This window comes from Saccopteryx leptura, chromosome 4 (genome assembly GCF_036850995.1).
Source record: "Saccopteryx leptura isolate mSacLep1 chromosome 4, mSacLep1_pri_phased_curated, whole genome shotgun sequence".
In the NCBI taxonomy this organism is placed as follows: Eukaryota; Metazoa; Chordata; class Mammalia; order Chiroptera; family Emballonuridae; genus Saccopteryx; species Saccopteryx leptura.
Genome location: NC_089506.1, coordinates 35,448,038 through 35,472,567, shown reverse-complemented (window position 1 = coordinate 35,472,567; position 24,530 = coordinate 35,448,038). Strand labels below are relative to the sequence as shown.

Genomic DNA, 24,530 nt, shown 5'->3' with positions numbered 1-24,530 from the left:
CATGTAGGATTGGGCTGCTGAAACCTGTATACTTTTGTTAACCAGTGTCACCCCAATAAATTCAATTTTTAAAAATAAAAAATAATAAAGGCTCCTGCTGGAGCCAAAAGTCCTCTCTCTGGCCCTGATTTTTCCGGTCACTGCTGACAAGCTCAGAGAGAGGCCTTTGACGCCTCTTCTGCCCCCAGATCCTCCTTAGTCCGGGCTGCAGGAGAGCGTGGTTAGTCTGACATTTCACCCTCCTTCCCGTGCCCGCGTCTGCTGCTTCCCAGAGACCGCACGCCTGGGCACTGGCGGCACCAGGCGCTGCTGGAGGTGCGGGTCCTCGCGCTGCGGGGGTCCCGACCCCGTCGCAAGCCCACTAACCCCCGGGAGTCTCCAACCCCGTGTGAGGGTTCGGCATCGGAGATCCTGTGCAGGGAGCCGGGCAGCTGGACGTCGAGCAACGAGGACGGAGGAAGAGGGGCGGGGTGACAGTGGGGGCGGTGGCTTCCCAGTTCTCGCGAAGTTTAGGCCCGGGAGGGAGGCGGCGGTGGATCCGCAGCGAGTGCGGGATGCGCTCCGAAAAGGAGGGGGTTGGAGGCCCCGGGGTGGCCGTTGCTGTGCGAGGCCAGAGCGGGAGGGAGAGGACATCGGCCGTGGAAGTTCAGTTCCGCCGGGAGTCGCCACGGCGAGAGACAGGGGCACCGTCGGCCTTATCTTCCAGCTGCGGAGGCAGCGCAGGCAAACCTCGCGAGGAGAAGAGGACGGTCCTGAGCAAGGTGGGTATGAGACCAGGAACAGGGCGGGGTGAAGACGGAGCGGGGCAGGCAACTTTCGCAAGAAGAGCAAGGTCCTTCCCAGCGTGGAGCGGGGCGAGGACGGATGGTATCTGCAAACTCGGGTGAAGAGCAGCGTGCTGAGCAAGGCGGGGCGGGCCAGGGAAGGACGCCCGGAGGGTGGAGCGCTGCAGGCGGCCCTCGCTGGAGGGGGAGGAGGAGGAGGAGGGTGTTCAGCTCGATGGGCGGGGCGGAGGTGGGCGGGGCGGGACGAGCAAACGTCCGGAGAGGAGTACGGTCCTTAGCAAGGCGGAGGCGGGGCGAGGGCAGAGGGCGGGGTGAGTACAGGAGAGGCGGTCGTGCGTCGCGAGGTAGACATTCCTGACCAAGGTGGAGGCGGGGCGAGGAAAGGGGATGGTGGGCGAGGGCGAGGCCAAGGGAGCCTAGGCGGTGGAGGGGCGGGACTAAGGTGCATTCCACGGGCTGGTGGGCGGAGCCGAGGAACCGGGCTGAGGGGCGGGGGCGGGGCCGCCAGCGGCGCGACCGTATCAGCACCGTGGACAGCGGCAAGCCCGAGCTCTGGGCATCGCAGGCCTCCAGGGATAGTTTTCAGTGCACTCTGACGTTTACTTTTCTGTTTTGGGGAGAAAGAAAATTCCTTTCAGCCTCTGGAGGTGAACGTGTCTCCTTGAGGCTGAGACGCTGGGCTTACCAGCTAGGTAGGGACAGTAGCTGTCCACACTCTCGAGGATCTCGGCCTGAGGGGGTACGAAAGGGGTGTGGTGCAGCTCTGCTGAGGTTCTTTCAGGTTCAGGGAAGCCGGGTAGAAAGCCTGAAAAGCCTGGTGGCACGGTGTGAGAGGACCCGCAGTGTAGACACTGGACTGCAGGCGAAGGTGTCCACCGCAGGTGTGGTTCCTTTTGGCAGTAAGAATAATGCGCCGTTGCTTCGTTACTGCTGGTAACAAACATTACAACATACATACATTACCTGCATGGGTCTTATCTTCCATTGTGGCTTACTGTGCAGATAGAGCGTGGGGAAAGGTAGTATTTTTCAGCTTGGGCACAGACATTCCAACAGTTGTCTGGTGGTAATGAAATAATTACATGAAAAAGAACTGTTATGCACAGCCTTTCCTGACCTCATGGATCCCTTTTCAATTATTTAGCGTTAATTACACCTTTTATAGCTATGGTCTTATGTACGTTTTTCTTAACCTTTCCTAAAATGTGTGTGTCTGCTGGACTCCTGGTTTAGATTTTCCTCTGAGCATAAACACAGGTCACCAAGCATTGAAATAAAGGTTAATACAGTAAGAGTGAAACAAAACCCAGCCAGTGTCTTTTCCCCAGGTGGTCATCCGGCGCCTTCCTCCAAGTCTCACCAAGGAGCAGCTAGTAGAGCAGCTACACCCACTACCTGCACATGATTACTTTGAGTTCTTTACTGGGAATCTCAGGTGAGAAGCTGTTTGCTATCATTGAGTATCCAAGAGGCATTGTCACTTTCTGGCAAATTATATAGATAATAGAACACATTTGCATTTCCATCTTCTTTTCCACATGTTCCTAGAAATCAGTGCAGCCCTTTATGTCTGCAAGTTATTTCTAAGTAGGCCGATCATTAAATACCTCTAAAGCAATTTGAAATACACCTCTACTGGCAATGCCACAGTCTAAAAAAAAGACCAGCTAACAATGTAATACTTTTGTTTTTGGATATTAACAAACCTTATTTCATGTAGCTTTTTAAAGTAAATTGCATTAAGTTATAACAAAGTAAATTGAATAAATAATAGGTGTATAACCTGATAAATTTTCACAAGTGAACACACCCATGTCACTAATACTAGGTAAAGAAACAGAATATTCCAGACCCAAAAACCCCTCTGGGCCTCTGGGTTCCCTTCCATCACTTAACACCCAGACCACACCCAATCCCCCTTTTATAGTTTTTTAGAAATTTATTTAAAAAATTATTTTGCGAGAGAGAGACAGACAGACAGACAGACAGGGACAGACAGGAAGGGAGAGAGATGAGAAGCATCAGTGCATAGTTGAAGCACCTTAGTTGTTTGTTTTTTCAACCTTGACAGCGGTGGTGGTGGTGGGATTTCAGCCCAGCCAGTCAGTGACCCCTTGCTCAAGTCAGTGACCTTGGGCTTCAATCCAGAGACCTTTTGGGCTCAAGCCAGCAACCATGGGGTCAGATCTATGATCCAACAATCTAGCCGGCAACCCTACACTCAAGCCGGAGACCTCTGATTTTCAAACCTGGGTCCTTAGCATCCCAGCCTGATGCTCTATCCACTGCACCACTGCCTGGTCAGGCTTATTATATCTTTTTAAATTCTCTTTTACAACTTGGGTAGATAACTATGACAACACTTTTTGCTTTCAAATCTCCCTTTTATTAACAAAGAGAGGGCTAACCTTGGGTTAGACCTTCAACAGGTAACAGTTCAGCTGTGATTTTCACTATGTTTTTATTAGTATTTCAATTATTATCTTTTTTTCTTAAATATCATGAGTTCTTATTTATGGTAACCATAAAATTGTCCTTTTGAAGAAATATATTGAAGTAAAAAATGTTTGGCTATTCAGTAAAAAAAATACCACTAATAGGTAAATACAGATATGGTTAAAAAAAAACCATAAAGATTATTTTAAAATGACTAAAATTGGAAAACAGGTACAGTTAAAAGAGGACTGACGTAGGATCTAGAGTGACTCAGGTTGGAATCCCAGTCTCACGTTTCACCTAACTGCACCTTCTGCAAATACCTAATTTCTCTGAGCCTCAGTGTTCTCATCTGTGAAATGGGGTTGAGAGTTCCTGCCGGTAAAGGAAATTGGTAGTTGTGAGATGGTAGAGAAAGGCCTAGTTCTTCTGTAGACCCTGTATAATACGCTACAATAAATACTCTTATAATACCTAGAACTGTTCTCTTAAATCAGTAAAGAATCATTTTTACGATATAACATTTTTTTCTATGGAAGGATATAAGTAGGTTTTATTGCATGACCTTTGAATGACCTTGTCTTGGTTTCCAACCCCTGAGAACCAGTATTTTGGCCCTGATTCCATGGATTTGAGAAACTAACCTAAAGAGTCTCTCTCAACTCATTAAGAAGACCTCAATTAATGTTTTGTTTGTTTTTGGTTTTTTTGCTAAAGAATATCCAGATCGTTGTCATTTAGTGAGAGATGAATTCTTGGCTTAGAAGTTTCATAGGAAATCGTTTGTTGTATCCAGACAAGGGGAAAAAAAGGCAAATTTAAAAATTCATATTTTATACTAACCATTTTCACTGTTATTTCGTATTTCAGCTTTTATCCTCATCTCTACTCAAGAGCATACATTAATTTCAGGAATCCTGATGACATTCTTCTTTTTAGAGATCGATTTGATGGATATATCTTCATTGACAATAAAGGTTGGGTCATTGGCTTTTTCAATTGCTTGTTACAATCTTTAAGGACATTAATTAAATTTGATGGAAAATTTGCTAATTTTAATTAAAAATTCTTAGATACTAATCTAAAGTAATGTGTAAATTTACATAATGTTACTTTGTGTGCTTATTTTTTTTCTTCTTTTTTTTTCTTTCTTTTTGTGAGTCAGAGAGAGGGATAGACAGGGACAGACAGACGGGAACGGAGAGAGATGAGAAGCATCAATCATTAGTTTTTCATTGCGCGTTGCAACACCTTAGTTGTTCATTGATTGCTTTCTCATATGTGCCTTGACCGTGGGCCTTCAGCAGACTGGCAACCCCTTCCTGGAGCCAGCGATCTTGGGTTCAAGCTGGTGAGCTTTTGCTCAAACCAGATGAGCCTGCGCTCAAGCTGGCGACCCCGGGGTCTCTAACCTGGGTCCTCTGCATCCCACTCCGACACTCTATCCACTGCGCCACCGCCTGGTCAGGCTTTGTGTGCTTATTTTTATTTTTTTTATTATTTTTATGTGTTTTTGTTTTGTTTTTAATTTATTCATTTTTAGAGAGGAGAGTGAGAGGTAGGGGGAGGAGCAGGAAGCATCAACTCCTATATGTGCCTTGACCAGGCAAGCCCAGGGTTTTGAACCAGTGACCTCAGTGTTCCAGGTCAACACTTTATCCACTGCGCCACCATAGGTCAGGCTATTTTTATTTTTTTGTATTTTTGTGAAGCTGGAAACGGGGAGAGACAGTCAGACAGACTCCCGCATGCGCCTGACCGGGATCCACTCGGCACGCCCACCAGGGGCGACGCTCTGCCCACCAGGGGGTGATGCTCTGCCCCTCTGGGGCGTCGCTCTGCTGCGACCAGAGCCACTCTAGTGCCTGGGGCAGAGGCCAAGGAGCCATCCCCAGCGCCCGGGCCATCTTTGCTCCAATGGAGCCTTGGCTGCGGGAGGGGAAGAGAGAGACAGAGAGGAAGGAGGGGGGGGGGGGTGGAGAAGCAAATGGGCGCTTCTCCTATGTGCCCTGGCCGGGTATTGAACCCGGGTCCCCCGCACGCCAGGCCGGCGCTCTACCGCTGAGCCAACTGGCCAGGGCTGTGTGCTTATTTTAAAAATTGCAATTATATATAAAACAAAGAATTTCAGCAATTGTGTAATAGAGACAACCTATTTATGTATTATCATCGATGATTGAGTTTTTTCATATAAATGAGCTTTCTAGATGAGTGAGCTTGACTTTTTTATGTCTCCGAACTAAGTTATTTTACCCATGTTTGATAAAATTTTTCTAAAATACATTATTCACTTATATCAGTGTTTTCCTAAATAGACTATGCCTCATAATTTTACCATTTATGGGTAATCTAATGGAAGGAGGGGATTGTAAAACTAAACATCAGTTTTTGACTGTGTCAGTTTTTGACTGTGTTTAATAGTGTTGTCTGCTGAGACAATGTCATTTACCTCTGCTCTAACTGTGCCAGTTTTCTGAACTTTTGTGTCTGCTTTTGATATATATAAATATTTTTTTCTTTTTTCTCTTATCCTGTCAGACTGTCAGCTATTGTGTTTGTTGCTATCATGTTCGTACACTTTTAACAGTATATTGTTTTTGACATACTCCTTACCAACCAGCCTCCTCCCTCTCCACTGCACCCCCTCTCCTGACAACTGTTTTCTTCCCCTTCACTGAGGGGTTATGGACCTGAAAATATGGTTAAAGGGTGCCGAGGCTGGGCCAAGATATTTTTGCTGTGATTAAAAGCAAGTGTATTGCTTGAACTATTTGACATTTGTGTTGAATGTTCAATTACTCAGTAATTCATTCAAGTACCTTTTTTCTTGCCTTTTTAAAAATTGTGATAAAATACATATAAGTGAACTATCTTATTTTTTAAAGTGTACAGCTCAGTAGCTTTAAGTATGTCCATATTGTTGTGCAGCCAGTCTTCAGAACTGTTTCATCTCGCAGAACTGAAACTGGACTCATGCAACAACCTTCCCCACTTCTCCCTTTCCCCAGCGCCTGCCTTTGGCAACAACCCTTCTAATTTCTGTTTCTATGAATTTATTCTAGTTATCTCATAGAGTGGAAATCATACAGTGTTTGTCTTTTTCTGACTTGTTTATTACACTTAGCATAATGTTTTCCTGGTTTGCTAATGTTATAGCATGTGTCCTCCAGAGAAATGAGAGAATTACAGTATTATAGTCTCCTGGTCATTCCTGACAAGTCTGAAAGTGATTACTCAGTAGGTTTAGTATGGAGGTGGAATGGTTCATTTGTTTATTAAGCATATAGCAGATTCTCATCGTGATTATTTCTATGAGTATGCCGCCTCCCCACACAACAACAAATTAAATTTTTAGTGACTTTCATTGGAACATTTTTATTTGAAGCAAATCTTACCTGAATGTTATATATACACTTTGAAACCTTCTCTTTTAGCAAAGTGTCTATTCAAAAGCAAAGTAATTTTCTTGAACTCATAACAGATTAATAATTGAATTAACCTTTTAAACTTAAAAATAAAGTTCAACGATACTAAGAGACCGATTTAAAGATATTCCATTCTTGATGAGGAGAGACAAGGCTTATTGAGGCATAAGTTATATTTTAAGGTGTACAAGTAGATGAATTTTGAATGTATTCAGTCATGTAACCACGACTACAACATGAGGTATCATTTTATTTAATAAGTAATTGTTCTCCTTTGTTTAAATTTGAAGGCTGACATGCTATGATGCATTTGCTTGAAAGTATGATTAAATTATAGATTAAACAATAACATTTTTATTGTTATGTTCACTCCATAAGGAAGCTAGATCATTCTTTTCTAAGATGAATATAGTAGAATTTCAGAATGATTTTTGTAATTTGTTTCTGGCGTAAGGCCTGGAATACCCTGCAGTGGTCGAGTTTGCTCCGTTCCAGAAGACAGCCAAAAAGAAACTAAAAAAAAAAGATGCCAAAACTGGAAGCATTGATGATGGTGAGTCATTTTTCCAAGGCTGGATGATAAACCTGCCAAATTAAATACACTGATTAAATACAATTTCTCTCCTTTACATGGGAAAGAGTGTATTTATTTTCTTTTTTTCTTTTGAAATGTACAGATCCAGAATATAAGAAGTTTTTGGAAACTTACTATGTGGAGGAAGAGAAAACTAGTGCCAACCCAGAAACTCTTCTGGGAGACATAGAGGCAAAGACAAGAGAACTTATTGGTTTGTTTGGCTCATTTCTTCTCTTTACTTTATTGAGATATATATTCATAGAGGATGTGGTTTTTTTCTTGTTTTCCACGATTTTCATAAAAAATTGACACTTGTGCCTGACCAGGTGGTGGCGCAGTGGATAGAACATCAGCCTGGGATGCAGAGGACCCAGATTTGAAACCCCGAGGTCGCTGGCTTGAGTGTGGGCTCATCCAGCTTGAGTGTGGGCTCTAGGTTGGTCATGTGGTGGCCAACTTAAGCGTGGGATCATAGACATGACCCCACGGTTGCTGCTGTGAGCAAGGGGTCACTGGCTCAACTGGAGCTCCTCCGTCAAGGTACATATGAGAAAACAGTCAATGAACAACTAAAGTGCTGCAACTATGAGTTAATGCTTCTCGTCTCTCTTCCTTCCTATCTGTCTGTCCCTGCCTATCCCTCTCTCTGTCTCTATCTCTCGTTAAAAGAAAAAAAAAAATTGACACTTGTGACAGGTTTGACAGAAATGTAGACTATTTCCTAGTTTTGACAAAGGGAAAGCAAGATGGTGGCTTGGGAAAATGTTCTGTGTGTCTGCAGGTGGGAGAGTATTGAGTTTTCAGTTTCACTCATTTTCTTTCAAAGTTGTGATAAATGAACAGTCGAAAAGACATATGAGTTCTCTGTGCCTGGCTATATTAGGCAAAGAGTGTTATATCTCAAGGTTGAAATCAGTGCCTTTTCAAATATCAATCGCATACAGTGTGATGATGAAGGAGGGGTGTGGGGGTGGGGTGCAGGATAAAGGGGGATAAATGGTAATGGACGGAGACTTGACTTGGGAGTGGGGAGCACACAGTACATGTCCTGAAGACATGTTGTGGACTTTGTACCTGGAACTTGTATAATTTTGATAATCAGTCACTCCAAGAAATTCATTTGAAAAATATAAATAAAATAAGACAAAGAAAATGACCAATCACAGAAATGAGATGTTTGACTTAAGTATAAAATCATCTTAACTGCTGTTCAAAAACATATTAAGCCTCTTGCATGAGCTAAGCAAATGAGAGGATAAACCCAGCCACAGCACAGAATCTGGTTTGAACCTCAGCTTGCCCGCCAATGCTTTATTTATGGAGCCACCTACCCAGAACCTATAATTTATCTTCGAATCTGCCCATCTCCTTCTACATAAACTCTCTTCTCATTTGGCTCCCCATTACCCCTGCCAGTGGAACTGTATGTTTGTCTTCGTAGACCACATAATGCATTGCTTGGACAAGTTTAGGTATTCAGTAGAGGTTTGTTGAGTAAATAAAATAGGTTAACATTATTGAAATATTCTTCATTAGTCTAATAATTGAAGTTTTATATTTTTAACAGCTGGTTTAATGTGTGGCTCAAAGGATTTTTAATCACTGAAGCAAATATTTATTAAGATGCACTTAGGACCTGGCCGGTTGGCTCAGTGGTAGAGCGTCGGCCTGGCGTGCAGAAGTCCCGGGTTCAATTCCCGGCCAGGGCACACAGGAGAAGCGCCCATCTGCTTTTCCACCCCTCCCCCTCTCCTTCCTCTCTGTCTCTCTCTTCCCCTCCCGCAGCCAAGGCTCCATTGGAGCAAAGTTGGCCCGGGCGCTGAGGATGGCTCCATGGCCTCTGCCTCAGGCGCTAGAATGGCTCTGGTCGCAACAGAGCGTCGCCCCAGATGGGCAGAGCATCACCCCCTGGTGGGCGTGCCGGGTGGATCCTGGTCGGGCGCATGCGGGAGTCTGTCTGACTTCCTCCCCGTTTCCAGCTTCAGAAAAATTACACACACACAAAAAAAGATGCACTTAGAATGCATTTGCTCATTTTTATTCAATGCATGTTGACTGGGTAGCGACTCTGAGCCTGGGCAAGGGGACAGAACATGAGCAGGATGACAAGGCCTGTGCCCTCATGTAGCTGCTCTTGTAGTGGGGATGCCTGTGGTAAACACATGCAGAAATCATCAACTTCATGCCAGAGCATTTGTATATGTGATACGTGCCACAGTGTAATGAAATGGGATAATGGGATAGAAAGAAAGGCTCTGAGCCGGTATTTCAGCTGAGACTAGCCGTGCTCAGGGATGGCAGAAGGGGGAATTCCAGCTGGAAGAGCTGCAAGCTGGCACTTTAGGTTATAGGAGCAGGATGGGTTATAGGAGCAAGTGTGTGGTTGGCACGTGGTGGACAAGGAACAGAGTGACTGGAGAGGCAGGTGGGCACATCCAGTCAGGGTGGTGGGTAAGAGCTTTGGATTTTGTCTGTGGGACATCCAGAAAGCATTGAGGGAGTGACACGGTCGGATTTATTTTCCCCATCTGGTTGCTCCACACGTGATGGATTATGGATGCCAGGAGGAGAAGCTGGGCCTCTGGTTAGGAGGCCCTGGCTGTAGTCCAGGGAAGGCTGCTTGAACGAGGCCTCAGAGTCAGCATACAATCCGGGGACAGACTGACAGGACTGACTGACGGGTTGGGTGTGGGAGGTCAGGGCCTCCAGGAGTCTGACTGGAGTAGATCAGTGACTGTGGCGCCGATACTGACATGAAGAAGACAGGGAGAAACGGAGGGGCAACCCCAGGTTTCACTGTAGAACATGTTAAATTTAAGAAGAGCTAAAATAGGAAGCAAATTACAAATTGCTTATAGACCTTGCCTTCCTCCCGCTCCCATTTCTTTCCCCCTTTGTTTAAATGCCCCGTACAGGAGAGTGGCAGGAAAGTGGTTCGGGGACATCCCCTTGCTGGTCAGACACACACCCTCCAGCAGTTTGTTGTGGCTCCCCTGCAGAGGAGGGGTCAGTTCCTCCCTCACCCATTCTTAGGGCCTGCTGCACAGTAGATGCAATGGGGTTATTTACTGAATGAATACCTGCGGCTGAGAATCCACTGGCCCAGGATAAGGCATAGATCTTTGTTTCTGTGATTCTTCCTTCTGCCGTTTAGATTTGCATTTTAATCAAGCAAATCATGGCAAATAGCCTCTTTCTTTTTTTAGATTCTGGCCTTCAGTGAAATTTTATGATCAGGGGTAAGCAATCAGGGTTCAATGGGAATATGAATTGGCTCTGAAGTTGCAGGTGAGTGCAGTGGCATATCAGAGTCTTTAGAGCAGACAGCCCTGAGACCATGTGGCCTCAGCCCTAGCCTCAGGTTCTGTGTTTCCTCACGGGTTGTGGTGACACTGCCTACTGTGCATCAGCTCACTGTCGGTGGTAACTGTTACACTGTTGGTTAAATTAGTATATTACATGGTCATGTGTCCTCTATTTAATAAATGACCAACTTTTGTAGTGTGTAAAGTGCTTTCTTATATAGGGTCTCATTTTCCCTTCACATTGATCATTGGGTTACTCGCCAGGTGTTTCATTGGAGAGGAAGGAAGGTAGGGGTGGTCTCAGGTTGGCTCCTTCACCCAGGGGCGTATGTCTCGGCCCCTTCCTTGGCAGAACTTCCACGGTGCAGAGCGGAGTCTTCTCTAGTTTGGGGTGACCTGCCTGTTACAAAGGCTGTGCTAGTTAATCCTAAGCCACAGTTTGTGGTTAACATAGGAGCCACCCAGGGAGGGAGTGGGCTCTTCTTGGCCCCCAGAGCTGTGCTGAAAAGTGAGCATCTGCACCACGTCAGCTCTTCATCAAGGCCAAGGACCTGGGGCAGAGCTCCCTGGAGGACCGTTTGATACCTGACATCAGGGTGTTCAGCAGTCCTTATTTCCAAGTTCGGAATCCCTGGCCAGGGGCCGTCTTCCAATTTTTTATTCATTCCTGGTCCTCAGAATTCTGGAAATGTCATGTCAGTCAATCTAAAGTATTGAATACCTATACTACAGACCCAAACCATGTTCCACCTTCTCACCTAAGTCCTCCACCACAGCCATGGGGGACACATAACTCTCAAAGCAGGTCCCTGGGGGTGGCAGCACCCAGAGACCTGCCATCCATTTGGGCACCCGATATCCCGGTCATATTGGACAGGTCAGGGGCGTGAACGTTCAGGACACAGTTAGAGTTTGTGGAGACCTTTGTTCCTGAGTAGTTGGTAATTTTTTTTAAATTTTTTAAATTTTTATTTATTTATTCAGTTTAGAGGAGAGAGAGAGAGAGAGAGAAGGGTGGGGAGGAGCAGAAAGCATCAACTCCCATATGTGCCTTGACCGGGCAAGCCCAGGGTTTTGAACCAGCGACCTCAGCATTTCCTGGTCGATGCTTGATCCACTGCGCCATCACAGGTCAGGCCGAGTAGTTGGTAATTTTTAGATCAACATGGAGTTATTTTCTAAACTTGAACTTCTGGTTGTTCTAATTTTTGGAGCATATTTTATAAGAAATTAGAAGAATTCACACTATTGTGTAGGAGAGCTGTAAAGGGAGAAGTTACCAGAATATGCATTGAATCAAAGTGAATATATATCATAAGTGTTATGTAATGGTTTACAATATCTGCAAAAATATGAATATATAACATTTGGGAAGTTTAATTCATTTGTAGTCATTTTGCTTTTATACTATTTTTGTAATGTATGACTCCCTTACGAATCAGAAATTAAGGGCCTACTATATATAAAATTGTCAGTACTTTCAAATTACTTGCCTTTATAGTGATGGAATGAGAACCCCCTCATATGCAATGCATGCTTATATAAATGTAAAAATGAAAATATTCTCCCCTTAATTATTTTAAAAATTACATTGAAAACAAGTATTTAGAATAAAGGAAAGAAATATTATTTTTGAGTTAATACTCCAATACAATTTTTTTGTTTGTTTTAGCTAGAAGAACCACACCTCTTTTGGAATACATTAAAAATAGAAAATTAGAAAAGCAGGTATGTCTGGCTTTTTATGTGATGACTATCCTTCCTGTTTCTATCACATCCGTGCTGACAATTTATACACATACGTTCTTACCTCTTTAGAGAATTCGAGAAGAGAAGCGGGAAGAACGAAGGAGGAGGGAGTTGGAAAAGAAACGCCTACGGGAAGAAGAGAAAAGGAAGAGAAGGGAAGAGGAGAGATGTAAGAGAAAAGAAACCGAGAAACAAAAGAGAGCTGCTGAGAAAGAAGTAAAGATTAAGGTAATTTAGAGGAGAACTTTTATTTCTTTTTATCCAAAAATAGTTATGCTATTTTAATCATTTAAGTATTTTAGTTCTCTAGAAGTAAAAGAACATTTTAATTTGTCTACTTTTTTTTTTTACTCTAGTTTCTTTTCTCTATTCTATAATAGTAGTTGTCACGCTGTGTCCCTGGACCCTCGGGGCTCCTCAGGGATGCTGTGTTTGGGAGGACTTACTCTAGTTTCTTTTCTCTATTCTATAATAGTAGTTCTCACACTGTGTCCCTGAACCCTCGGGGAGGCTGTGTTTGGGAGGACTTACTCTAGTTTCTTTTCTCTATTCTATAATAGTAGTTCTCACGCTGTGTCCCTGGACCCTCGGGGCTCCTTGGGGATGCTGTGTTTGGGAGGACTTACTCTGGTTTCTTTTCTCTATTCTATAATAGTAGTTCTCACGCTGTGTCCCTGAACCCTCGGGGCTCCTCGGGGATGCTGTGTTTGGGAGGACTTACTCTGGTTTATTTTCTCTATTCTATAATAGCAGTTCTCACGCTGTGTCCCTGAGCCCTCGGGGCTCCTCGGGGATGCTGTGTTTGGGAGGACTTACTCTGGTTTCTTTTCTCTATTCTATAATAGTAGTTCTCACGCTGTGTCCCTGAGCCCTCGGGACTCCTCGGGGAGGCTGTGTTTGGGAGGACTTACTCTGGTTTCTTTTCTCTATTCTATAATAGTAGTTCTCACGCTGTGTCCCTGAACCCTCGGGGCTCCTCGGGGATGCTGTGTTTGGGAGGACTGCGTGGTGGACGCGTGGAGGAGGACTGCCTCCCGTGCGCAGGGAGCACTTTGCCCAGAGGAGCCCCACATTTACGTATCATATTGGGCTCCTGCTTACATTTTCCTTTAATGAAAAAGTTTCTTGACTAAAAAATACACATTTGAAAACCACTGGCTCAGTGTACACTGGCCTTGCTGTATGAAGGCTGACTCACAGAGCTGGTTTTCTTGGGAACTGGCCTCTACATCTCTTGCCCGATTTCTCCTTTGCTGGATGCGTTCATCTGGGGAGGGTGGTTTCATGCCTAGAGGGAACTATTCTCTATGTAAACAATGTTGCCCCAAATTGGAGTCAGCCCTTTCCTTCTTGGTACTCTGCTCAGATGACCTTATTAAACAGGTTTCACCCTAATCTGTGTCTTACCTTACTCCATGAAGGATATAAAATGCCTTATAATTCATTAAAATTAGTTGCTATAAAGAAAAAACGATCAAAGCTCAGAACTAGGGGGAAGCTAGAGAGTAGGAAGGGAAAGGATGAGAAGAGATCACAGTCTCCATCATTGTGCAGTAGATTAGTTTCTGATATTCTCAACAGTCAGAAAAGTTGATTAGAAACATAGTTTGTATTTTCCATGAAGAGAAAACATGCCAGTTCTTCAGAGGAAGCAAAGCTCCTTCTAGGCCTTTGCTTCTAAAGCAGTTTCTTCCATGTGGGGTATATTAGCAATAGAGGGTATAATTTCTTAACAATATTCCTACAAAAGCACATTAGCAATTGTATCAGTCAGGACTGCTTAGGTTATCCTCCAGTAACAAATAGTCTCAAAGTCTAACTGGTTTCATAAAACTCAAGTTCTGTTCTTGTTCATGTCACTTGCCCATTGTTCATTACTCATTGTGGCTATTCAGTGACCCACACTGACGGAGGTTCCACCTAGGCATTTGCTTCTACAATTTCTTTTTAAGTGAGGGGAAGGGAAATAGACAGACTCCTGCATGGGACCCCTACTGGGATCCACCCGCAACCCCCATCTGGGGCCGATGTTTGAATCAGTGGAGCTATCCTTAGTGTCCAGGGCTGATGCTCAAACCAATTGAGCCACTGGCTGGGGGGGGGGGGGAGAGAAGGGGAAAAGGGAGGGGAAGAGAAGCAGATGGTCATTTTTTGTGTGTGCCCTGACTGGGAATCAAACCTGGGACATCCATACGCTGAGCCGACGCTTTATCTACTGAGCCACCCAACCCAGGGCCTCCACAATCTTTATGACAAGGGAAAGGAATGGGTAATATGGCAAGTTGCACACTAGTTCTTAAACCTTCCACATGAAAGTGACATGTCCCTCTGCCCACATTTCACTGGCTGAAGCAGTCACATGACCCTACCAGGTCTCAAATAACAAATAAAAATGAAACCTTAAAATATTACAGTAAAGGCCTTTGTCGTAGAAATTCAGCCCTGTCATGACCAGGGACAACATAGGTATACATTTAATGTAAATTTCATGGTCAAGGTGTGTGAATATTGTCTAACCCTTTCATTTTACTTCCTAGACAAAGAGTAATAGCTCACTCAATGCCTAATGCTTTACATTCTCAAAAGCAGTGTTGTCAACAGCTCTGAGAGTTTTTCAGGAAGAATCACTGAAGCTGATAGCCTGCAATTTCAACTCTAATTTTGTCAGACTTTAAGTATTTGGAATATAGTATTCTACTTTCTCAGTTTGGAGAATGAAATTAGAATCCAAGATAAGCCAAAGAAAAAAACACAAATTTGTTAGTAAAGTAGATATAGGATCTTTCATATAGAAAAAAATAAATCAAAGCTTAAACACAGCAAGAAAAAGAGTTAATCTGGTCCAAATCTAATAGAACAAAATCTTGGTGACAGGTTAGACCCAATGACATGAGTAGTCCACAGCTTCAGTCCTTAGGAGTGTCTAGTGTTCTGATCTAACAGTAAACATCTGACCCAAGTTTACTGTTAAGGGTGCCTTTAATAAGCATCCTTGCTCAATTTGGGGTTCTCTAGCTTATGAATGATTTGGAGAATGTAAATAAACTGAGAAACAAAGTCTGTTTAGAAATGCCAAAATAATCTGTATTAATAGCCGAAAAATAAAAAGTCAGCAATCCTCATGGCTAGTGTTAGCAGTAAAGCCAAGGATAATCTAAGGAGAGCAACCCCGCAGCTGTCTATTTTTCTGTGACTACTAGAACTAAGCATTAATCAATTTGAAGTAGGAGGTTAGGTTACCAAAATTACAAAAAAATCCTTGAATATATAAATTGTATAGATTACATTAAAAAATTTGAGTGATATTTTTCACAAAGCTCTTTAAAGACAGATGCATGTGTGTGAGAGCTGGGTACAGGCATGGAGGAGGAGCACAGATGAAGGCTGGAGGGAGCACTCCCGGCCTGGCACCTGCTTCCACCACCTCCTGTGTCATGTGCCCCTGGCTTGTCCCTCCTTCCGTCTCTCCCTCCCTCCCTTCTTTCCTTCCACCCTCTGCCTGCTCTTCTCCAGTGAGCTCTCCCCCCAGACGTATGCCTTCTCATAAGAACCGTACTCCTTCTCATCACTTGCTCCCTGTTCCCGTCTTGTTTTCCCAGAGTGGCCTTCCCGAACCCCCTTCAGAAACCATTCCTCTTCCTCCTCTCACCCCACACATCTCTGTCATTCTATTCTGTTCATTGCATTTCATACCACCTGAGATGATCTTGTTCACGGTTTTCTGTTTTTGTTACTGCATGTACCAGTCTTCGACCCCATGGCCCCACTGCCACAGCTAGAATGTCAAGTGTGAGTTCTTTGGTTGTGGGCACTTGTCTCTCATCCACAGCTATATTCCTAGCACCTAGCACAGGGTTTGTTTCCCTGGTTGCTGGCACATAGCCCTTATAACCCTTGTAATCTCTGGAGTGATAAAGTGTCTTCTCTATCATAATGTTGTGACGGTGGCTAATACCCTAGATAGCTTCAGGGTGGGAGCTGGTCACCAGAAGGCAAGGTGTGATTAGAGATTGAGTTCAGTCACCTGTGGCCAGTGGTTTAATCAATCCTGCTCAGTGGAGCCTCTATAAAAATTCTTGCAGTATGGAGTTTAGAGAGATTTCAAGCTGGTGAACATTCACCAGTGTGGAAGCTCTGAACATTCCCCTGTACCTTGTCCTATGCATCTCTTCCATTTGGCTGTTCTGGAGTTGCATCCTTTATAATAAACCAGTAATAGTGAGTAAAACACTCTCCTGAGTCCCATGAGTCTGTCTTATTCAAGCACCCCCTGAAGTTATAGCCATTTGTCCAGAAGTACCAGCGATGACAACACCATCTGAAGTGGGGCTAGTCTGTGCCCAGGGTCTGGATGTCCCAGACTTGATCCCCGGTCAGGGCACACATGGGAGGCGATCATCTGCTTCTCTCCTACTCCCTCTCCCCTTTTTCTCTCTCTTCCCCCTCCCAGCCAGTGGCACAATTGGTTTGAGTGTGGCCCTGGGCACTGAGGATAGCTGGGTTGATTCAGGCATCGGCCCCAGACGGGGCTTGCTGGGTGAATCCCAGTTGGCACACGTGTGGGAGTCTGTCTCTCTCTTTCCCCTCCTCTCACTAAAAAAAAAGAAGAAGAAAGAAAGAAAAAAGACCTTACTAAAAACTTGGTTTCAGAAGTATTGTGAGTAAAAACAATTCATAGGTGCACAAATTATTTGCTGGATGAATGGATGGGTGGATGGATGGAGATACATACTATTGTACTTCCAATTGCATTTATTATAAGCATATGTTACCTTTGTAATTTAAAAAACAGGTTGATAGTTATCTGAAAGGAAAAGTTAAATTCACAAATCCCACTTAGGCAGAATAAGAGCATATACAGAGGTAACCAAAATGCATACCTTTGATGAGAAGCAACTTTAGTATTTTGCTTACATTATATCTGTTTCTTTCTTAAATGAACTCATTTAGTCCAAATGTATCTGTTTATAATTTTTCTATGCTGCAATTTAAAATATATTTACTTTTGTAAGTGAGAACAAAATTCTCAGAAGTAGATATTACATTATGCTCTACAAACAGACTCTACTTATGGTGTTTAAATTTCACCAAAGAGTAAGTCATATGGGGAACTAACTGGGCAGAAGGCCCAAATCAAAGGTATACCAAACTAAATGTGTCATAGCAAGCTCCAGAAAGGAAACAATGAGTGTTTCGAAAACTCAAACTATTCTAAAAGTCATTAATATAAAGTGATATTTTTAAAAATTGTTTTTCCTTATTATAAAAGTAGTATTGTCTGTTTTAGAAAAACTACAACCTGTAGGTGAAAGGAAAGAAAATCATTCCAATTCTGCCACCTAAAAATAATCACTATTTTTTTAAAAGCTTTTATTTCTTGATTTTTTTAGAGGGGAGGTGGGGGAGAGAGAGAGAGAAAAAGGGAGGGAGGAGCAGGAAGCATCAACTCATAGTAGTTTCTTCTCATATGTGCCTTGACCGGGAAAGCTCAGGGTTTCAAACTGGTGACCTCAGCATTCCAGGTCAACGCTTTGTCCACTGCTTCACCACAGGTCAGGCAATAATAATCACTATTAACACAGTGTCGCAAGCCCTCTAGACATTTTTCTATGTGTGTGTATTAACATAGAACTAGAAATCAGATCGTTCTGTTTTGTATCAATCAGTCCTTTGTTCATTAATATCATCATCGATTATGATGATGATATTAACTATCCTAAATCATTTTTCGTAACTACATAGACTGAATGTTGCCCTAGGTATTTAACTGAAAACCTATTCATTGGACCATTATCTTATATTTTTTGCTATTCAAACATTTGGGCTCAATATTGGTATATATTTCTAATTATTTATTAAATGACCTCTTTTATAATATACTCTTAAAGTGATTATTTTACTAACATTATAATTTCTCAGCTTCTTAAGAAACCAGAAAAGGGAGAGGAAGCAGCCACAGAGAAATCCAGAGAAGGAGGAGAGGAAGCTGATCCTGGAGACGCACCGTGGGAAGCCTGTCCTGGTGGTGGTGTTGGTGGCGTCCTGAAGGCCAAGGCCTGGGAGGGGCTGCTGGAGGAGCGCAGGGAGAAGTGAGCCCGCACTTCCCTTTCTCTGACCATGTTAAGCATTGCAGAATTGTCATCGAGTCATAGTCATTTGTCCTTTGTCAGTATGAGTGCTTATACAATATCCTTGGAAGTCTTGAATGCTTGTCCTCATTTTTGTTTCTCGAGGAACTTGGAAAAAAACCCATTTAAGCTGCAGCCTCAGGTCTGTCATCGGGTTTCTGTTACCGCACTTTAGGTCTTCAGGGTCGTCTTCCCAGCCTCTTTTCCTTGTATTTTTTATCAGTTCATAATTTTCCTGTGTGTTTGGAGGTATCTTGTCCATTTGATCTTCCAGACCTCAGTTTGTCTATGGAATTTTAAATTTGAGAACCTACTCTTGTAGGTGCCCCAAATCTTTTGTGCTACAGATAGAATTCTCAGTGCTGCAGTTCCTTTGTTGGAGTTGTCATTCTTCTGGTCCCATGGGATTTGACCCGCAGCTGTAGATCCTGGTGTTCTGCGGGCCCTGCCGCCTCTCCCCTGCTCGGGGTCCTTTGGCACATAGGTCTTTGCCTGCTCGTGACATGAACCCGGGAAAGGAGCCCGGGCAGGGCTTCTCTGGCAACCTCCTGGAGCCTGGGGCTGCTCTGCTCACAGGGGTGACTGGCAGTGGATTTGAGTTCAAAGGGGAAGATCATAGAATTAGACTGCTGTTTGCCCAGAATCCCAATAATGTGAATGAGTTATTACTGCCTCCCTTGCATACAGAGTTATGTATATTTTCTTCCCCCTTTTTTCTGGGCGGGGGGGGTGGGATTCTGGTTTATTGCTTTGTATATAGAATTAACTTATACATGATATCAAGTCTGATCTGTTAGCACTGTGACTTACGTTGCAGACATTTGTATTATGATTGCTTATGATACAGCAGTGCCTTTTGTCATGTTTCTGGCACCAGCTCACACTTGGCTTATAGATCTCTTTGTCCCCGCCAGTCCTGCTGCTTCTGTATGTGGGGAATCCACAGGTGGTATGTGAGGACTTTTGCCTGTGGTTCATGGAGGGAAGGACTTTAAGAGCCAAATGAACTCACTAGCCACTTATTTATTTACTATTCATTTAATAATCTGACATATGCATACATATTACTAAATTTCAGTCAATTTTAGCTATGGTTGGAGCAGAAACTAAGCTGTCAGTGTGAAATCTTCCTCGTGATGGATGTGCATTTGGGCTACTGGGAAAGTCACTTGACCATGTGCAGCCTCATTTACTTTACCTGCAGTGTGGGGAATATATTTACTTTGGAGGGTTACTGAGAATTGAATATGTATGTATGGTACCTGAGCATAGCACGTGTCACTGAAGTGTAATAGTAAGTATTGTTAATAAAATTTATTCATCTTTTCAATAGCTTTTTTTATTGAATGCATGTGGTGTGCCCATCACATGCAAACTTGGCATAAAGTTATGGGCAGACATATATTCCCTGCCTTTTCTGGAACTTATAGGCTGGAAGGGAAGACAGGTAATTGAGAAACAATTGATGTAAGGTTACTGATAATTTGTATTAAATCACAGGCCACAAAATGACAGCGATAAAGAGCAAAAGGAGATGGAGAGAAAATTTCGAGAAAAAGACCTTGAAACACAAAGATACCACTTGGATGACAGCAGAAAGCTTAGAGCTCACTGTGAGTTTGACAAGTTTTCAAGAAGAGGTGAAGAAGAGACAAAACGGAAAGGATTCTCCCCAGACCGAGGGGGCCAGGACCGCGGCATCCCTGTGGAAGCAGCGGAGAGACCGGGCAGAGAGCAGAAGAGAGAGGACGGCCTGGCGCCCAGAAAGGAGCGCGTGGGAAACAAGGTTCTTTAGTGCATTTGGGGTCATCTCCCATTCACCTGTCTGTGCTAGAAGTAGAAACGTCACTTCTGCAGGCTTGTAACTGCTTTTCCAAACAAATTATTTTATTTCACGAGAAAAGGAAAGTGCACAGGTGTCTGAGGTACAGGACCTCACAGTCCAGCAGTGAGGGCTGCCGCACTGGCGCCTCTGCTCTCTTAGGCAGTCTGCCCTGGGAGTCTGTATCTGCACAGGTGTCTGAGGTACAGGACCTCACAGTCCAGCAGTGAGGGCTGCCGCACTGGCGCCTCTGCTCTCTTAGGCAGTCTGCCCTGGGAGTCTGTATTTGTCAGAGCAGGTTTTTGTCCACTTAGTGGGCTCAGGTGCTGAATGACAAATCAAAAATTGGAACCAGCTATCATCTTTTCACCAGGGGAAAAGATAAGCTTTTTTTAAAATTTAATTTATTGATTTTAAAGAGAGGCAAAGAGAGAGAGAGACAGAAATATCCATCTGTTTCTGTACTTACCCTGACTATTGAACTAGTAACATCTGTGTATTGGCTCGATGCTCTAGCCCAGTGGTCCCCAACCCCCAGGCCGCGGACTGGTACCGGTCTGTGGACCATTTGGTACGGGTCCACAGAGAAAGAATAAATAACTTACATTATTTCCTTTTTACTTATATTTAAGTCTGAATGATGTTTTATTTTTAAAAAATGACCAGATTCCCTCTGTTACATCTGTCTAAGACTCACTCTTGACGCTTGTCTTGGTCACGTGATACATTTATTCGTCCCACCCTAAAGGCCGGTCCGTGAAAATATTTTCTGACATTAAACCGGTCAGTGGCCCAAAAAAGGTTGAGGACCACTGCTGTAATCAACTGAGCTATCTAGCCAGGAACCCCTAATAAGCTTTTTTAGTATAAGACTAGCATATTCATACCATTTGCTTGAAAATAATAGTATGTCATCAGATTTCCCTCTAAGACAGTAAGGGAAATATTAATGATATTTCTGGAGCTTCCTTTTCCATTATTAACAATGTCTGATGATTAATGGACAATCAGATAGCTCATGAACACCCAGAGGTTAGAGCTGCACAATCAACCCTGGATTGAGATTGCCCACTTAGCCCAGCAAACAGGCTTTGTTTCAGAAATTTGAGGTTAATTTGTGTTCAGATCACATTGTCACAGAGAAGCATTATAAATGGGGTCATGTCCCTTCCAGGGCCAGGCCACATGTTGCTTTCGGTCCCTCAAAGTCCACCATCCAGATGAGCAAGTGGAACCTAGGCTGCCTGGTTGCAGGTCACACCCCCCTCCCACCCATTGCTGACTCTGGCAGCCACTCTCTGTTCTCTGTCTGTATGACTTTGTCATTTCAGGAACACGGTATAAATGGAAACATAGAGTATGTAACCTTTTGAGATTGGCTTTTTCACTCCCCTTGATTCCTGTCACATCCATCCCAAGTTCCACATGGTATCCATGCTGTTGATTTCCTGAATGTTACTGGTAAAGGCAAGGGAGATCTTCGAAGAGCCCGCACGCTGTAGCTTCACCTTTGACTGATTGTCTGCATTGAAGGGTTTCTGTAGTTGCCTTAACCCCGGGTACACCACGTACAGCCGTGGGTCTCATCAGTGGGAGTTGTTCCTATGAATACTTGTTTTTCAGTTGCCTTTTTATTTAACAGGAGCGAGTGATTTGGTTATTTGCGTAGCTTTAGGTGCATAGCTTTAGCTCATGATGACTCCTTCTGTCAGTTAAGTCTGCAGTGCCGTAGCAGTGGAAAACTGCTTTGTGGGTAATAGCTCCTTTCTTACCAGACTGGGAAGGTTATGATGTGCTTTTAGGGTCAATTTGAACTCTGTGCACACTGCTGTTCCCCTGGTGAAAGAAGAACTATGCTTGTTGACCTGAGAGGTGGTGGCCTCTGAAGGCTGCATCTTAGCCTACACAGTGGGTCCTCTCCTACTCTTCTCACCTGCCAGGCTTCTATTAAGAACATTCTGATAAACCCGGGTGGGGACTGTGGGGCCTCCACACACAGCCAGGAGAGGGTAAGGGTGAGACAGCAGCAGGACATGCCCACCCGAGCTGCACCGTCCTTGCGCTCCAGGTGGCCATGGAAAGGCAAAGGCTGCTGCTGCTCCGTCATACATGCAGGCGTGCAGGGGGCACTGAGGCAGGGCTTCCTCCCCAGGCTGCAGGCTTCACTGAGCTGGGATGGGGTTGTTCCCTCTCTTCTTGAGCGCTGGTTCCCTGGGAGGAGCTATTGTTCCCACTGGGATTACTGATCCCAGCCTTCAGAATCACACTGTCCTTCCCTGGCCTCACTGTCCTCATGCCCGGAAGCTACCTAATTGCATTCTGTGTACTTTATTCTATCTTTGTTTTTATTCCACTACCTCTTAAGAAATTTTTTGTTTTGTATTTTTCTGAAGCTGGAAATGGGGAGAGACAGTCAGACAGACTCCCGCATGCGCCCTACCGGGATCCACCTGGCACGCCCACCAGGGGGCGATGCTCTGCCCCTCCGGGGCGTCTCTCTGTCGCGACCAGAGCCACTCTAGCTCCTGGGGCAGAGGCCAAGGAGTCATCCCCAGCGCCCGGGCCATCTTTGCTCCAATGGAGCCTCGGCTGCGGGAGGGAAAGAGAGAGACAGAGAGGAAGGAGAGGGGGAGGGGTGGAGAAGCAAATGGGCGCTTCTCCTGTGTGCCCTGGCTGGGAATCAAACCCGGGACTTCTGCACGCCAGGCCGACGCTCTACCACTGAGCCAACCGGCCAGGGCCCCTCTAAGAATTTAATAAGATGATGGGTTAATATTTTCTATAAAAGAGACAGTTCAGAAATAATCCTCATGGAAATGTCTTATTATGACTGTTAATAACTTGAGGTTAGCCCTCTAAAAGCTGTTTCTCTGAGGGGCCATGCCTCATTTTCTTTCGGACCTCAGGTTCACTGCTTGGCGAGTTTGAGGGACTGAGATGTGTATATTTGACTTGTCATCTCTCAAATGCCATGCTCTACTGTTTCCACAGAGTGTTCTAGGTTTGTGCAATAACATATTAACTATCTTTTTATTTCGTGGCTTTTTATTTTTGCCTCGAAATGCTTAGTTTCTGAGATAGTGCTGTGAAAAAGGCTAATTTTTAGCTGCAAGACTGATAGTCTTTAGATAATTAAGATCATCAGTCCCTAGACATGGAGATGTTGCTCCCTCCTGCATTGCCACCCTTGGAAGAGTAACCCACCCTTCTGTCCTGGCAGAACCGGCCATCCTTGCAGCTGTACCAAGCAGGAGCTCGCATGAGAGCACGTGAATGTGCGGGAAGATTCTCCGAGGAGGGCCGTGATGGGAGGAAGGCTGACGCAGAAGATTCAACTGGGGCCGGTTCCAGGAAGAGCGAAGAGGCAGAATGAGTCCATGTGCATACCACAGTTGTGACAAGGGTGAGCTCCCATTCAAAACTCCTTGGATTAGAAATGTATAAGTTAGCCTGGAATACCACCTGCAAGGGGAATTTACAACTTACAAAGAAACCAGAAACTGGTGGTTTAGAAACAATCCTTTAAAAATTCGAACAGTTTTCTTTGATTTTACTATTTTTGGTATTAACTACTGCGTATCGTTTAGACAAAACAGAGAATCTCCTTTGGAAAGAGAAAAGTATGACCAAAATAGGGGAGGGAATTAGTATTGTGTCAGTATGATTCTGAAGCACTTTGAAAGTGTTGTAGGAGTAACACACTTCGCACTGTACACATGTGTAAGCAAATCTGTTGAGATCTGTATCTCATTAATGCTTCTTGTCGTTTTCTCTGAGCCCTAGTTTCTGGGAATTGGCAGCTCTCACTCCATTATAACCTTGGTAATTCAGCCACCTTTGTGCCTTCTGCCATAATATTCCAGAAGGTCTGCTGTTCTGTAGTTCCTCTGATAGGAACCTTAACAGAAGGTAAAGCTTTAAATATGGCCCTGTTAACAATTTGGCCACTGACTTGATGAAAATAGTTTCACAGTCTTTTGATGGATATGGTCATGGTTGATAACCATTATGGTTTAAGGATTGCTAACATAAAAAGCATTACTTTGAGACATGGATAACTTAGGTACAGCATCTACAGTTTTTCTTTTTGCAGTCTGAGGTAACTTTAAAGTGACTTTATGTAGCTTTCTGCAACTATGCATTCTAAAGTATTTTTACTTTTTAGTGAAATTTTAAAATGTTCATGTATTTTTGGCACTGTTTTGAACCATTAAATAAAAATTTTAGTAGCTATGGATTTGAAGTCCAGTTATTGTACTTTTCCTACATAGAATTTTACACAATAAAATTTTGCTTTTTAAAA

The 24,530-nt window shown here is 43.9% G+C and overlaps 1 protein-coding gene across 1 annotated transcript; it reads left to right on the top strand.

Moving 5' to 3' along the window:
- Nucleotides 1-495: 495 nt before the first annotated feature.
- UPF3A (UPF3A regulator of nonsense mediated mRNA decay) lies at nucleotides 496-24,530 on the top strand. The gene is made up of 10 exons (XM_066380483.1): nucleotides 496-761; nucleotides 2,114-2,220; nucleotides 4,092-4,198; nucleotides 7,101-7,199; nucleotides 7,324-7,434; nucleotides 12,201-12,256; nucleotides 12,347-12,505; nucleotides 18,197-18,366; nucleotides 19,906-20,191; nucleotides 23,448-24,530. Exons 1-10 carry the CDS (start codon nucleotides 555-557, stop codon nucleotides 23,598-23,600), a joined length of 1,455 nt encoding a protein of 484 aa, XP_066236580.1. The 5' UTR covers nucleotides 496-554; the 3' UTR covers nucleotides 23,601-24,530.